Raw genomic sequence first — 13,959 nt, 5'->3', positions numbered from 1 at the left:
CTTACGACATACCACATACATACCTACGACATACCACATATATACCTACGACATACCACAAACATACCTACGACATACCACATACATACCTACGACATACCACATATATACCTACGACATACCACAAACATACCTACGACATACCACAAACATACCTACGACATACCACATATATACCTACGACATACCACAAACATACCTACGACATACCACAAACATACCTACGGCATACCACAAACATACCTGCAATATACCACATATATGCCTGCAATATACCTCAAACATAGTTTTTCTATACCTTAATGATGAAAAGGTAAATTATACACCGTGAAAAGATGAAACAACTTACTGACGTTTCGGACGCTAGTCCTTCGTCGGAGTAAAAGAGAAAGAAGTGGTAGAAAGGAGTGTATATATGATAGAATAAGACAAAAGAAACCAATGTTTTGTCTTATTCTATCATATATACACTCCTTTCTACCACTTCTTTCTCTTTTACTCCGACGAAGGACTAGCGTCCGAAACGTCAGTAAGTTGTTTCATCTTTTCACGGTGTATAATTTACCTTTTCATCATTACTGTTTCATTAGAAACACCGACGCAGCTCACACTAGTTTTTAGCTAGTTATATCTTTTCTATACCTTGATTAATGCACTGCACCAATTGCACATAATAATGATAGTAATAATGCACAAGTGGCTATTATTTAATGCCAAAACATAAGATAAATCAATTTTAGTAAATAGTATATGCTTTCCACGTTTTCAAATATATTTCAAGAATCAATCAGAAAATGTAACAAAAAAATTTCATCAAGCTATTATGTACGAGCTATTAATTATTATTTTAGGTGTCCTAGATAATCATCACCCAAAAAAAAGCTCTGGATTCATATCATTATTGAAGCAAAACACTACATATTCCTCTGCAAGCTTTTATTTTTCAAAAGAAAATACACCAGCTAGAGATTCATTGAAAATAGATTTAAATATTTTACATGCGAATCTATCTTAGAGAGGGAAACAACATACACTTAATGTCTGGTCGCGAGGGGAATTGTTAGTTTTGTTTTCCCGAGAGTTTCCCGAGGGACCAGACATTAAGTGTTTTGTTATATAGCAATTGAGAAATATTGAGAAGTCAGTTATTTTACGAAATAAGGACTTTATTTAGCAAGCTAAAAATGCATGAAAACTGACCATGATTTTACAAATGCAAAATATGGCAAAATATCTGCTCCCGCTCTATTGCTTTTGATTGGTGCAAAAAATAACGCCATCAGCGATTTCCACGTTCTGATCACGTGCACTTGTTATTTTTACGATTATTGTCACGTGCAACTTATTTCCGGGATACATTTAGATTTAACTAGTGTCACGTGGTCATCTTTCAACCAATACGAGTGTTCGTTTTATCGGATAATTTCGTAACTACATAACAAACAATCTTAATATTCATCAAGACAAATGGAAACCGTTCCACAATTTTTTACCCCCAATTTTCAGTTAACTGCAATTACTAAACCAAATAATAATGGTAATGATAATTTCAAAAAAAAAATTTTTGTAAATCATTATTGTGAAAAGATATCTTTGTTTGTGTATATATACACCTACTTGCAAGAACGTTGTCATTTAAGCAATAGAAAACCTTTTCCGTGTTTACATAGCCTGATAGCAACACGAGGGGAGGTTGGGAGAATTCGAGACAGTTATACAAACCCGAGACGTAGTCGAGGGTTTGCATAACTGTCGAGAATTCTCCCAACCCCCCCGAGTGTTTCTATCAGGCTATGTAAACACAGAGAAAAAGTTTTCTATTGCTTTTATAAAATAAATACTAAGGGAAAACATTACCACTTGCAAGAAAATAAATCTTTATTTGAATTTGATTCTCATATCAAAATACAAATTCTCCATACATCACGAACTTCGATCGTTAGCCAATCAAATTTTGTGTAATAAACGCCAAGGAGGCAAATGTGAAGCGAGAAAGAATCGCTAGCTATTTTAAACATTTATCATTCTAAAACTTTAAAACAAATACAAAGAAATGCCCAAAGATTGAATAGCAATCTTAATAAAAGAATTCAGAATTGATTATCTTTACGAAAGTGATCAAAAGTGGATTACAAGTGTCACTGTGAATGGAATTCTCGGTTGAAAGAAACGTGGTTTTGCTCAATTTGACAGCGAGAAAACATGGCAGCGAAGTTGATTGTTTCGTCTTGCCTCGAGAAGATATTTTGTGGAGCTGAAGAGCTATCGCTGAAAAAAGTTTGAAGCTGCTGACTGTTTCCTTGAAATACTTGTATTCTTTATCGGGCGGTGCATTTCAATCATGAGAAAGCACGTCGCTGAACAACCGCAGCTGTCCTGACGGAGGACGTGTGTTGTAGCTCCTGAGGGAATTCTCTTTGCGGTGACCAACGAGAGATTGTCATGATATTACGATCAGAAAGACCTGCATGAAACCATAGGGTTATGCCTGTGGCCCTGACCCAAGTCAAAATTTGGAACTTCGTTCCCAAAAATTTTGGGGGCGTTTTTTTCCTCGAAAGAAACTGTAAATTTTTAATTTTTGAACTTGTACCGGGAAAACACGAAAGTTGTGACGTCACAACTGTGTTTACATACCCTCATGCAAACATGGCTATCAACCAATCACAGCGTGCGTACTATTTAATTTATTTTATAAACGAATAGAACATTAGTGATTTAGTGGGATAGGAATTATATTAAAAAACAAAAGAAGATCACTGAAGCTGAACTTTTTCTTTTGTCTTTTGATGTATACCTTTCTCACTAAATTACTAATGTTCTATTCTTGTATGATAACCATCTTGCAAGTAGGTGTATATGTAGTATAATTTTAGACTTGAATATAAAGTTTCTCAAGCTGTGATTGGACGAGCGGGCAGTGATTCTGAGACGATAATCAAGGCTAGAGCTGTGATTATGAGGTTTTCCTAATTTTCCAGATCGGAAGTAATACTAACTACGTTTTATCGTCCTGAATTTCTACTTTTCTCTGATATTCAAGTCTAAAATTAGAATTATACTAAACCAATTATTCCCCTAGGGCTCAGTGATTATATATACAGTCCTTCTACTAATTGTCATCGGCTTCATCCCTACGCGCCTAGACCGAAAAGGATCATGGGGATAATTAATTCACAGTTACTAGCTGCAGCATATGTGATCTAACACGTCTTGAGCGCGCTGTTTTCGATCCCATTTAATTTGCTAAAACCATGCCTTGAGCATACGGCGAAGATTTAAACTGGCAAGCAGTTTGGATGACGCAAGTTTTGGGTAATTTACCCGTTATCCTTTTCGGTCTAGGCGCGTATGGATGATCCGACGACAACGTTTAGTCAAAGGACTGTATAGCCGTGATATTTACCTCGCAGATCGAAGACTCGCGGCTCGGTAAATATTTCCAACGATAATCACTTCGCCCTCGGCGAATAATTGTCAGATATTCTTTATTTATTCATATTAACTGTCCGTTATGTATTAGTATCTATAGGTAATGTTCACTGTTTATCATTTATTTTATTAATTTATTCATATTGATAAGTGTTCAAAATGACTTTGTAAATAATCATTGTTAAGTGTAAAAATAAAGTTTTTAAAATTATTTAAGCTTTAAAGTGTTTATGGCACAAAAACATTGCATTGCTTAAAATGTGTAGTCTTTTAGTGAAATAAAAATATAATGAAATTCGTTTCCAAAACTTATTATTTCTTAGATAATTGAGAAAATTAAGCACAATTTCTGAAGTCATTTTGTTGACGTGTATCTAGATTGGGTAGTAATGCATCAAATATAAAATGTAGTGTGTATAAAATAACAGGAAAAGGCAGATTCTTTTCAGCTTCACTTGATAGTTTACGTAGTAATCTTAATTGTTGGAAAACTACAAAGTGTACTACCTGACATTAAGGCCCCGTCCACACGTATCCGGGAATTTTTGTATACGCAAATTATACGCGTCCACACGCAGCGTTTTCGAATCGTTTTCACCGTCCACACGTATCCGTTTTCGTAAAATTTGCGGATACGGATACGGACACAAAAATTTCCGGACACGTGTGGACGCAACCCGTATCCGCAAAAAAAAAAATTTGCGGATACGTGTGGACGGGGCCTAAGATTCTACATTCAAACATATTTCGTGCATTTGCAACGAAATCTGGAGACTTGTAAACAAAATGACATCACAGATTGTGCTAAATTTCCTTCGAATTCTAGAAGTCCCGCGTCTGGGGCTCAGATTTTTCTGAGTCAGACGTTGTTCCAATCTTGTCTTCTTTCATATGTAATTCTAGAGAAATACGTTCTTTAACAAATTTAACCATGATATTCATATTAATACCAAATAACTACACATTTTCAACATTAAGCATGTTTCGTGTCCTATACCCTTTAAGTCAGAGACAGCTAATGATAACTAGAATAATGAATCGTGACCTCAATATACAGATCTCTAGGAATTAAATTATATATTAGTGATTATATATTTAGTGATACGATGATATCTAAAGCAATTAGAAGACACAAGGTACAGCTATTTTCAGGTACGTAGCGGAATCTTGATTATAGGGAGCAATGTACCTTTTCCCAGCCAAATCCGCAGGAATCCCGCACGAATTAATATTAACTTTTGATTACAAAAGCAAACTTTCGATGGGGCACGTGCCACCTCCAACTCCCCTGTTATGCTAGTAAATATTTTGCAAATCGTGCGTTCTAATTGGTTTATTTCACTATTTTACCACTTAAGCTCTATTTCTCATCTCAGTCCTTTGTTGAGAGAAAAGCCGTTATATTTTTATGAAATAATATTTTAAGTTTTTTTTTTTTTTTTTTTTGTTGTTGTTTTTTTTTTTTTCTAATGATACTCAACTGGCTATTTACAAGTTTTTGAGAGTGTTTTGATTGCCTAGGGTGCTATAAGCACTATTTCTCTTTAAGAGGTTTTTTCGTGACCGCTTAAAAAACAATGATAATAGTATGGTCAATCGAAACTTTTGTTTAACCATGGCCAGAGGCAATAAGAAAGTTGAAAAATAAAATCGAATAAGCTTGAGGTATCATGGTTTCCCTAGCGACCGTTGAGCACTTTTGTTGGTATAGAAGTTAAGGACACCACACATTTTCCCCTACGAAAGATCAAGCAACAAGTTACCAAAATTGCATTACTTTATTACCTTTATTCGGGGCGAGTTAGGCGGGAAGTGCTAGCAAATTTCCAACTGAGCTTTCTTTCTTTAACAGTGCTTTTCAAGGGCGGATCCAGCCAAAATTTTACGGGTGGGGCGGGGGGCTAATTGAGGTTTTTCCGTCAACACAACGGAAAACAATAAAAAAAGCATCTAATTCTTCAGCTTTGTTTTGTCTTTTTTTTTTCTGCCTTTGCCCCCACCCCCCTGGATCCGCCATTGCTTTTGATATCGATAGTATCCTAGTATCCACGTTTTGAATTGCTTCGCTGAGGATTTTAACTTTTATCTTTAAAAGTACGTCTGAATAAAAAAATCAAGCATTCAGCAGGAAAACAAAATCAAGTTCCACAAGCATCCCAGATCAAACAGCGATCGTGACGACAGATTGTTGATAAGCGATTTCAGCAATAAGTTTAATAGTATTAAACGTTAAAAGAACTTTTTTTTGGTTTAGTTGCTTGTTATTTTTATTTTTTCTCGTTATTTATTTATTTTTATTCGAGAAATAATAGTTTAATGTGTATTATCTTTAAGGGAACCCTTCGTTGCCCCTGAAATAATTATTCTTAGTTTTAATACTACATTTTATAATATGTTTGTTTTCTTTTTCGATATATGCTCTTACAACTCAAGGGCACTAAATATTGTATTGCTTCGCACTAGAACACCCATTAACCAAGCTCACCCCTAATTGAAAGATATCATTTGCTAATTGCTCATAAATAACAATTAGATAATGTTTTGACAAATACCGCAAGTATAAATAAAGCTCCTCCCTGCTGTGATAAATTTGTCCAACTCGACAATTGAGACACAAAGCGTCACGAAGAATCGACAATCTCAGGTTGGTACTTATTGCTCGTTAACTTGGTTGAATATAACAAAACACTTGCCATTTTTACCGTTCTAAATCATTAGACATAACTGTCGTCTCTTGTTATTTCCTTTCTCTTCGAAATTGTAAACAACCATCTTTTGTGCTGTTGTTTATGTTTTAATAAAGTTTAACTCCCAAAAAAAAAATCACAAAAACTGCAGTTTGAGAAAGAGAAATTAAGGATTTTTTAAAATATTAATTGTTTTTGAAAATCTCAATTCTTAAAATCTGAACATAGAATTTTGTTGAAACTCAAATATGCGATAGCTAGCCTTGTTCATGTTACGTTAATTATAATAAAAAGATAGGTCGCCGTGTTCGTTTACACGATACAACTCTCTGAAATACGAAACGGGGCTTCAAAACATAGAATGGGTGAGGGAAGACTAAGGCGAGTTTTAAATCATGATATATACGAACTACATTGGACAAATTTTAGCGCCGATTAACGCCTACATCGTTCCACTGTAATGGTGCGCAGTGAAAAACTGGAATTACCTTGACGTGAAAAGGCCTTGTTGCACCTTTTTCATCAAATAGTGTTTTTCCTGTTCCTGAGTTTTCCCTACTCCGAAAAAAACGTTGGCATCTTAAATATATGAGCTAGACGTCTCAGTTCTGATGTAAAATCACCAAGATCCTTTTCGGGTTGCGAAAAATTTACTGTTTTTGGGGAGGATGGTTGGGGTGTCAGTGTGGATTAAGACGTAAGTAGGGTTGGGTTAAGGTAAATATGTTTTTTTTTGTGACTATGCATTTGAGAGTTTGTAATATCTTGTCTTATCTTTGTAATATGTCGTCTATTTTGCACCATTTAGGTTTAAAACTAGATTCTTTAAACGATGAAAGTGCACTTAGTGGAAGTAAAATAAGCAAATATAAAAGGGGGGTTACCGACTTCCTTTAGCCTTGAGATTGCGTGAACAACGCAAACATGAAAAGCTTTAAAAAAAGAAGCCATATTTTATTGAAAAATGAATGGATCGTCCCCATTTTCCCCAGAACTTAAAAAAATAACATTAAAAGTAGAAATATAAAATCATATTGATCTAGAAAACACTGATATGTATTGAAGTTATGCAAAAAATACTTGCTTTCTATTTAATCCCACCGGGGGGGGGGGGGGGGGGTTCAAAGACTTTGAGAATTGATATAAATTAACCAATTTCCTCCAGTTTTACGTGTTATGTCTTCTTGAACACATTATGACAGCTAGATGACGAAAACAGCGGTGAATAAGAGGACATACTACAGAAAACTGGAGTACTGAGTAAAGTCATGTTTATAGAAAAAAACTTTATTTAGAGTTGAAGACTTGAGTAGATTGATTTGATCTCTGAATAAACACTCGCCAAAATCCGATATCTAAAAAAAAGATATTGCCTTTCACCTTTGTAAATGCCCAATGAACTTTTTATAATAGTAAAAGCCTTGGGCTAGCATGAGCCTTGCTCGGGCCCAAATTAAACACATGACACCCTCGAACATGAACTCTATTGTTATATTAATTATTTGTTACTCGAAATAACGCACAGGAAGAAAAGACTAATTCAAGCTTTCAAGATGTGGATGAAGACTCCTTTCTTCGTAATCTTGATCATAAGTATGTTTATTTATTTTATGATAGACTAACATGTTAAATCCATATGAGGTGAATAGGGAGACTCGGGAAGGACTCCCAGTATGTCACTACGTAAAATAAAGACTAATTGTTTATTAAGATCAAAGAGTAATAGTTTGTGTTTATCTTATACAGGTATTATTGCAACACCTAGCTTTACTCAGGCGAAAGACGAAGACCACATTCTTCGTGATCGTGCTCCGTTCTACCAAGATTTTAGCAATGATGCAGGCGGTCGTCCAGGCAGTGGAGGTGGTGGCTCATTTGGTGGAGGTGGTGGAGGTGGAGGAGGTGGTAGCAGCGGCGGTCGTCCAGGCAGGTGATGTGGCGGCTCATTTTGATGGGTCGATAGAAAGGTTAGTTTGAGACGAAAAAAAGTTTTTTTGAGATTAAAAATAGTTGTGTATACATATCTACATACAGGTCAATATCATTAAAGATGTCCACCGAAAAAAAACATTTACACATTTACACATTTAGACTAAAAAGAAATATCACGTGTTTCATTATGTATTCTTTGCCTTGTGTGCGTCAGCCTGAACTTTAAATGTAAAATTCAACTCGTGAATCGAAAATCCAGAATGCCCTGACTATTTAGTGAGGATTTAAGATGGAGAACGGTATTTCAGCATTTGTTTTATGCCAGAACCTTCGAGGAAACACGTGATATTTCTTTTAGTCTAAATGTGTAAATGTGTAAATGCGTAAATGCGTAAATGTGTAAATGTGGAACTGTGGAACTGTGGAACTGTGGAACTGTGGAACTGTGGAACTGTGGAACTGCGTAACTACGTAACTGCGAAACTGCGTAACTGCGTAACTGCGTAACTGCGTAACTGCGTAACTGCGTAACTGCGTAACTGCGTAACTGCGTAACTGCGTAACTGCGTAACTGCGTAACTGCGTAACTGCGTAACTGCGTAACTGCGTAACTGCGTAACTGCGTAACTGCGTAACTGCGTAACTGCGTAACTGCGTAACTGCGTAACTGCGTAACTGCGTAACTGCGTAACTGCGTAACTGCGTAACTGCGTAACTGCGTAACTGCGTAACTGCGTAACTGCGTAACTGCGTAACTGCGTAACTGCGTAACTGCGTAACTGCGTAACTGCGTAACTGCGTAACTGCGTAACTGCGTAACTGCGTAACTGCGTAACTGCGTAACTGCGTAACTGCGTAACTGCGTAACTGCGTAACTGCGTAACTGCGTAACTGCGTAACTGCGTAACTGCGTAACTGCGTAACTGCGTAACTGCGTAACTGCGTAACTGCGTAACTGCGTAACTGCGTAACTGCGTAACTGCGTAACTGCGTAACTGCGTAACTGCGTAACTGCGTAACTGCGTAACTGCGTAACTGCGTAACTGCGTAACTGCGTAACTGCGTAACTGCGTAACTGCGTAACTGCGTAACTGCGTAACTGCGTAACTGCGTATATATTTAATATATATATAATTATTTTATTGTCGTTGACTTAGATGCAATTCATATATATATATTGAAAAAGAGTAAATGAAATTATTATTATTATTATTATTATTATTATTATTATTATTATTATTAACATAATCATCATCCTTCACAATTTTATTTTGATCATTTTACTAGCGATCCCTGGCCGAGAATATGCAGTACTACGACATCTTAAACACTTTTAAATGTTTATAGAATCGATAAAGATAAGATGATAACTCAGAGGCAAAACAAATATCCATGCCTGTTGAATGAACATTAAAAAATCATTTGAAAACGTGTGTGTATTGATTTGTCTTATATATTTGTTTATAATTGATGCAGTTTTGTCCTGAAAATGTACACGGAAATCTCCAACTTTTTGAGTTAAATGAAAGACTTCCGTGAAATTTCACTAAACCTGATATTGTGTTGAATTATCTGTATCGTATTATCTTTCATTTTTCAATTTAAACCAAACAATAAAGCGTAAAAATGTCGACCATGGAAAACTTTGTGGATGGATTTTGGGGTCATAGAAATTTTCTTCGAGGAAGAGCCAAAAGAGTTTTAAAATAAAAATGAATCCCCTATCGTAGGGATCATTTTGGTCAAGTTTTTTGTACAATTCGAGGTTTAAGAGACGGTGAAATCCTGGTTGAAAATGTGTTTTGTTTTCAAAGATGGCGACTGCACTTTATTTTCCAATCTACCTTCACTAGATGTCCATTTGATAACTTGTCATTTTGAAAACACTGAAGTTGAGAACAGAAGTACGTGTTCTTGGGATACAGCAATATTAACTGTACTTCAGTTTAGGTGGAGAATTGTGGAATAACTTACAGTCTCATCTATAACTGCAATCAACTCCAAAACGAATGAGTCTCAATCAAGCGACCATTGTTTTGATTTAAAAACAAGCTTGAATGATGTTGTCTCAGCTGAGTATTTTTTTTACACATGCTGTTTATGGATTCCTTCAAAAACCTTTCAGAATTTCTGAAGGAATTCCTCTAAACACATTTTCTCGTAAAATTGAAATTTTGGTTTGTCAACTGCGTGAAGCTTGCTTGCCACTGCCGATCTCTTGAGTACCCATATGACATCACTACAATCTGACCAATCATGAATCGCATGCTAAAATAGCTCATGCTTGCGCGCGGAGCTAAAAATAGATTTTCAAGAAACTTTCATGGGGCACAGGGATACCATAGAGGAACTACATAGGAAAACAAAAGCACGCGCGAAAAAATGTCCTATTGCATTTTTTTTTTTGTTGTTGTTTTTGTTTTTTGTTTTTGTTTTTGTTTTTGTTTTTTTGTTTTTTGTTTTTTTTTTGTTTTTTTTTTGTTTTTTTTTGTTTGTTTGTTTGTTTGTTTTTTTTTTGTTTTTGTTTTTGTTTTGGTTTTTTTTGTTTTTCGAATGTTTTACTCTTTGTTACTACGAAGGGCATTATTTTGACCTCGAATTGCGAAAGAATAATCTGTTAATTTTTCCGATTTTTTTTTTTCACCATTCACTTTTATCTAAATTGGGCTCCCTGTGAGAAAAAAAATTTTTTTACTGCTTCAAACTGTCGTAGCTCTGAAACAAAGTCGGTAATCGCTCTATTGTTTTTTATATTTTTTTCGTTGTTTTAGTACTTTATTTAACAAATAGATCAGGCTTATCTATGTTCTGTTCTCTGATAAAACACGACTGGAGCTGTAGGACACGAAAATAGTTATAGAAATAACGAGCCGTAGGCGAGCGATTTCTATAACGTTTTGAGTGTTCTACAGCTTCAGGAGTGTTTTATCAGAGAACAGAACATAGCTAGGCCTGATCTATTCGCTTTATATAATAGATTTTTACGAAAAAAATAGCGTACAATCTTTTAAAAAAAATATTTGTTTACATAAAGAGCGTGCGTCTGTCGTCAAACTCACCCAAACAAATTTGATCTATGCGATGATTGGCTAAAAACGCGACCTATGGCTATCTGATGGGTCCAGTTTTGACAGGTAATGACAGGTCTGTACGGGCTGGCATACAACTGGTTTATCGAATTTGTTCAAAAAGAAAGGAGAATTACTTGTAAATTTTAGCAAAAAAGCCAAAGAAAACAAGCATTTAACTGCTAGAAGAAATGAAAATTCAAATACTGAAGAGTTTGAAAAACGTTTTCAAAGTTCAGATCGTTAAATGGACATTTAACCTGTACAAACACTCAAGAAAACCGGCTTATGAACACTTTGAATACCAAGGAGCCGAGAGACGAGGAGGCGATTTTGATCTTCAAAATTAGAAGAAAGCTAGCAGTGCAGTACTTGGAAAACTTGTTTTTTTAGTTGACCCTGAACTATAGTAGTGTAGGTAGTATTTTGTAATCGTAGTCTCGGGCTATTGGAAAACAAATTACGGTAAAAAAATTGCCGTAAATTAGCGTAAAATTGACGATGGTAGTTTGTAAAGTAAGCTTAAGTTTCTTACGATAGATTTGTTCATTCTTAGACTATGAAAAAAAAAATTAATTATTTTTTGACTTCTCTAACACCATCACGGTCAAGCAAAAAGCTTCTAGTTTAGCGAAATAAGGTCATTGCAATAGTCGCAGCACAAACGAAAGAAAGCTTTAATTGTCGAAATGTAGTACCAATCAAATGTGCTTCAAAACGACATATTTTCCTTTTTTAGAGGAAAGACATATTAAATTCTTGATAAAAATAAATGAATATTTTAAATTTAAAATGTGAAAATGCTTGAAATTGAAAAGCCGAATTCCTGTGACGTATTTTCTGTTTAATTTTGTATAGAAAACATGGTTTTGAAGTCATATCTATGTTTTTATACTCTGATAAAACATAGCTTTTCAGCCAATCAGAGCGCGCGTTCGTGAAAATCTATTATATAAAATATTATTAGAAAATTATGTTTCTTCCACGTATATTTACAATTTTTATAATCCAAGCTTTCGCAAGAGAAATCAACAGGACAACGGTACGTAAAGTTCGCATCTTGTTTTATTTTATTTAAAGCTGTACATATTATGAGTAAGCTTGAGCCCGTCAAATACCGCTGTACATAATATCAGATTTTGCTCTCGCGTTGGTTGTCAAGCAACCGTACAAGCTAAGGTACGACACAGCGCGCGGTATCTGACTGAAAACTTTATTACAATGTCCTCAAATATGTCTTACAACAATTGCGAGCCTAAAGCAGTAAAGGCCTAAGCAATGCTGATTGAGCATAAACTAATAAATAAATATAAAATCGAAAGACTGATAGACTGCAAAATATGTATATATACTTAAATAAACTACCAAATAGAATATACCATTAGACAATAACAGAACTAATAAGAAAAATAACTAATAAACTTATAAGCTGTTGCTAAATATGTATATATATATATATAACTAAACTAAAAATAATATCTATCAAACCTAATAACGTTTCATGTTTTTAATTTGTATATGAAGTTGAAATGCCAAGCAATTATTGGCTCATTTTCTAGCTAGAGTTCCAAAATTTTGAACCAGCAATTAATTTTTCCTTAGAATATGGCTTCTATCTGACAGTTTTCTATGTTTGCGTTGTTCGCGCGCCTCCAGAAAGCAATTGAATGTAATTAGTAATCGAAGACAATTGTCCCAGGGACTAACAGTAGGAAAACTACAATTACTGCTATACTACTATTGTTATACCATAGAGTGCTTACACTATAGCAGCATTAAGAGGGACTCGCGGTCACCCCCCGGAATTATGCGGGTATTGCCCGCCCTCACGTACGTGCGTCGGCCGCGGGTATTACCCGTAAGGTCGGTCTGGGTATTGCCTGCGTAATTAAGCTCTCTACGGGTTTTATCGGTGCCCCGCGTTACTAAGTTTATAAGAGCATATTTTTTTCCCTTTTTTCGGCAACCATTTTCGGCTACCTTTCCTGCAAAGTCTTTTGTGCTCTGTAGAGACCTTCTGAGATCTCCAGAAGTATTTGCGTTGTTCTTTGTTTTCCCAGTATGTATGCGACCATACCCGTAGCTATGTAGAGATACATGTCTATATACCTATGGACCCACGGAATACCCTATAGATCCATAGCTATATAGGCATAGGAAAACCATGTCCCGTAGATATATATGGCAACACCCAAAATACTATCCGAGGAAGAAATTGCAGGATTGTTGGAAGATAGGCGGAACGGCGTAGGGCTGCAGAAGGTAGCCAAAAAGTACGGCATAGGCATACCCAAAATACGCAGGATAGAGCGAGAGAATGGTTTGGAGGTAGCAATTCCCGAAAAGCCGCCTACTACGGATTTGCAGAAACATTTCCTAGAAGTGCAGGATTCCTTTGCTATAGTCCTGGACGATCTCCAAAAAGCTAGAGAAGAACTACGGGACGCAAAGGAGGAACTACTCGCCAAAATGGACCAGGAAGACGACACGGAGGATTCGTTCGAGAACGCGGAGGATTTGTCCGACGAAGTAGAGGAAGTATCCACGAAAATAGACTGGCAAATAGCTAGCAATGTGCTATTTGCAGTCGTAGGCATAGCTGCCGTCGTTTGGGTGCACAACAAAGCACCCAAAGTAGTCTACTATGCGCGCCCAGAAACGCCCAAACCGAAGTCTAGGATTCCGGAGATGGAGTAGAGACGTGCACCAGTCGGTCTTTCTTCTTTGCTTTGGTAGTCTTTTCTCTGCCTATCTTGCAGTACAGCGGCGGCTGCTGCGTCCAGTCTATCTTTTGCTCGTCCAGGAAATGCCCCCAAACTGGTGTGGTAGCATGTTCTACG

The 13,959-nt window shown here is 36.0% G+C and overlaps 1 protein-coding gene across 1 annotated transcript; it reads left to right on the top strand.

The window, feature by feature from the left end:
- Window positions 1-6,599: 6,599 nt before the first annotated feature.
- Window positions 6,600-9,484, top strand: LOC116299170 (uncharacterized). Its single transcript, XM_089027741.1, has 4 exons — window positions 6,600-6,816; window positions 7,645-7,712; window positions 7,866-8,086; window positions 9,339-9,484. The coding sequence occupies exons 1-3, from the start codon at window positions 6,788-6,790 to the stop codon at window positions 8,051-8,053; spliced, it is 285 nt and encodes a 94-aa protein (XP_088883867.1). The 5' UTR covers window positions 6,600-6,787; the 3' UTR covers window positions 8,054-8,086; window positions 9,339-9,484.
- The last annotated feature ends 4,475 nt before the right edge of the window (window positions 9,485-13,959 follow it).

This window comes from Actinia tenebrosa, unplaced genomic scaffold (genome assembly GCF_029948245.1).
Source record: "Actinia tenebrosa isolate PJP-AT-01 unplaced genomic scaffold, QUT_ActTen_1.0 PGA_scaffold11__36_contigs__length_13525064, whole genome shotgun sequence".
NCBI classification, from domain to species: domain Eukaryota; kingdom Metazoa; phylum Cnidaria; class Anthozoa; order Actiniaria; family Actiniidae; genus Actinia; species Actinia tenebrosa.
Note: the sequence above shows the minus strand (reverse complement) of the source record. Positions and strands in the feature narration are given on the sequence as shown.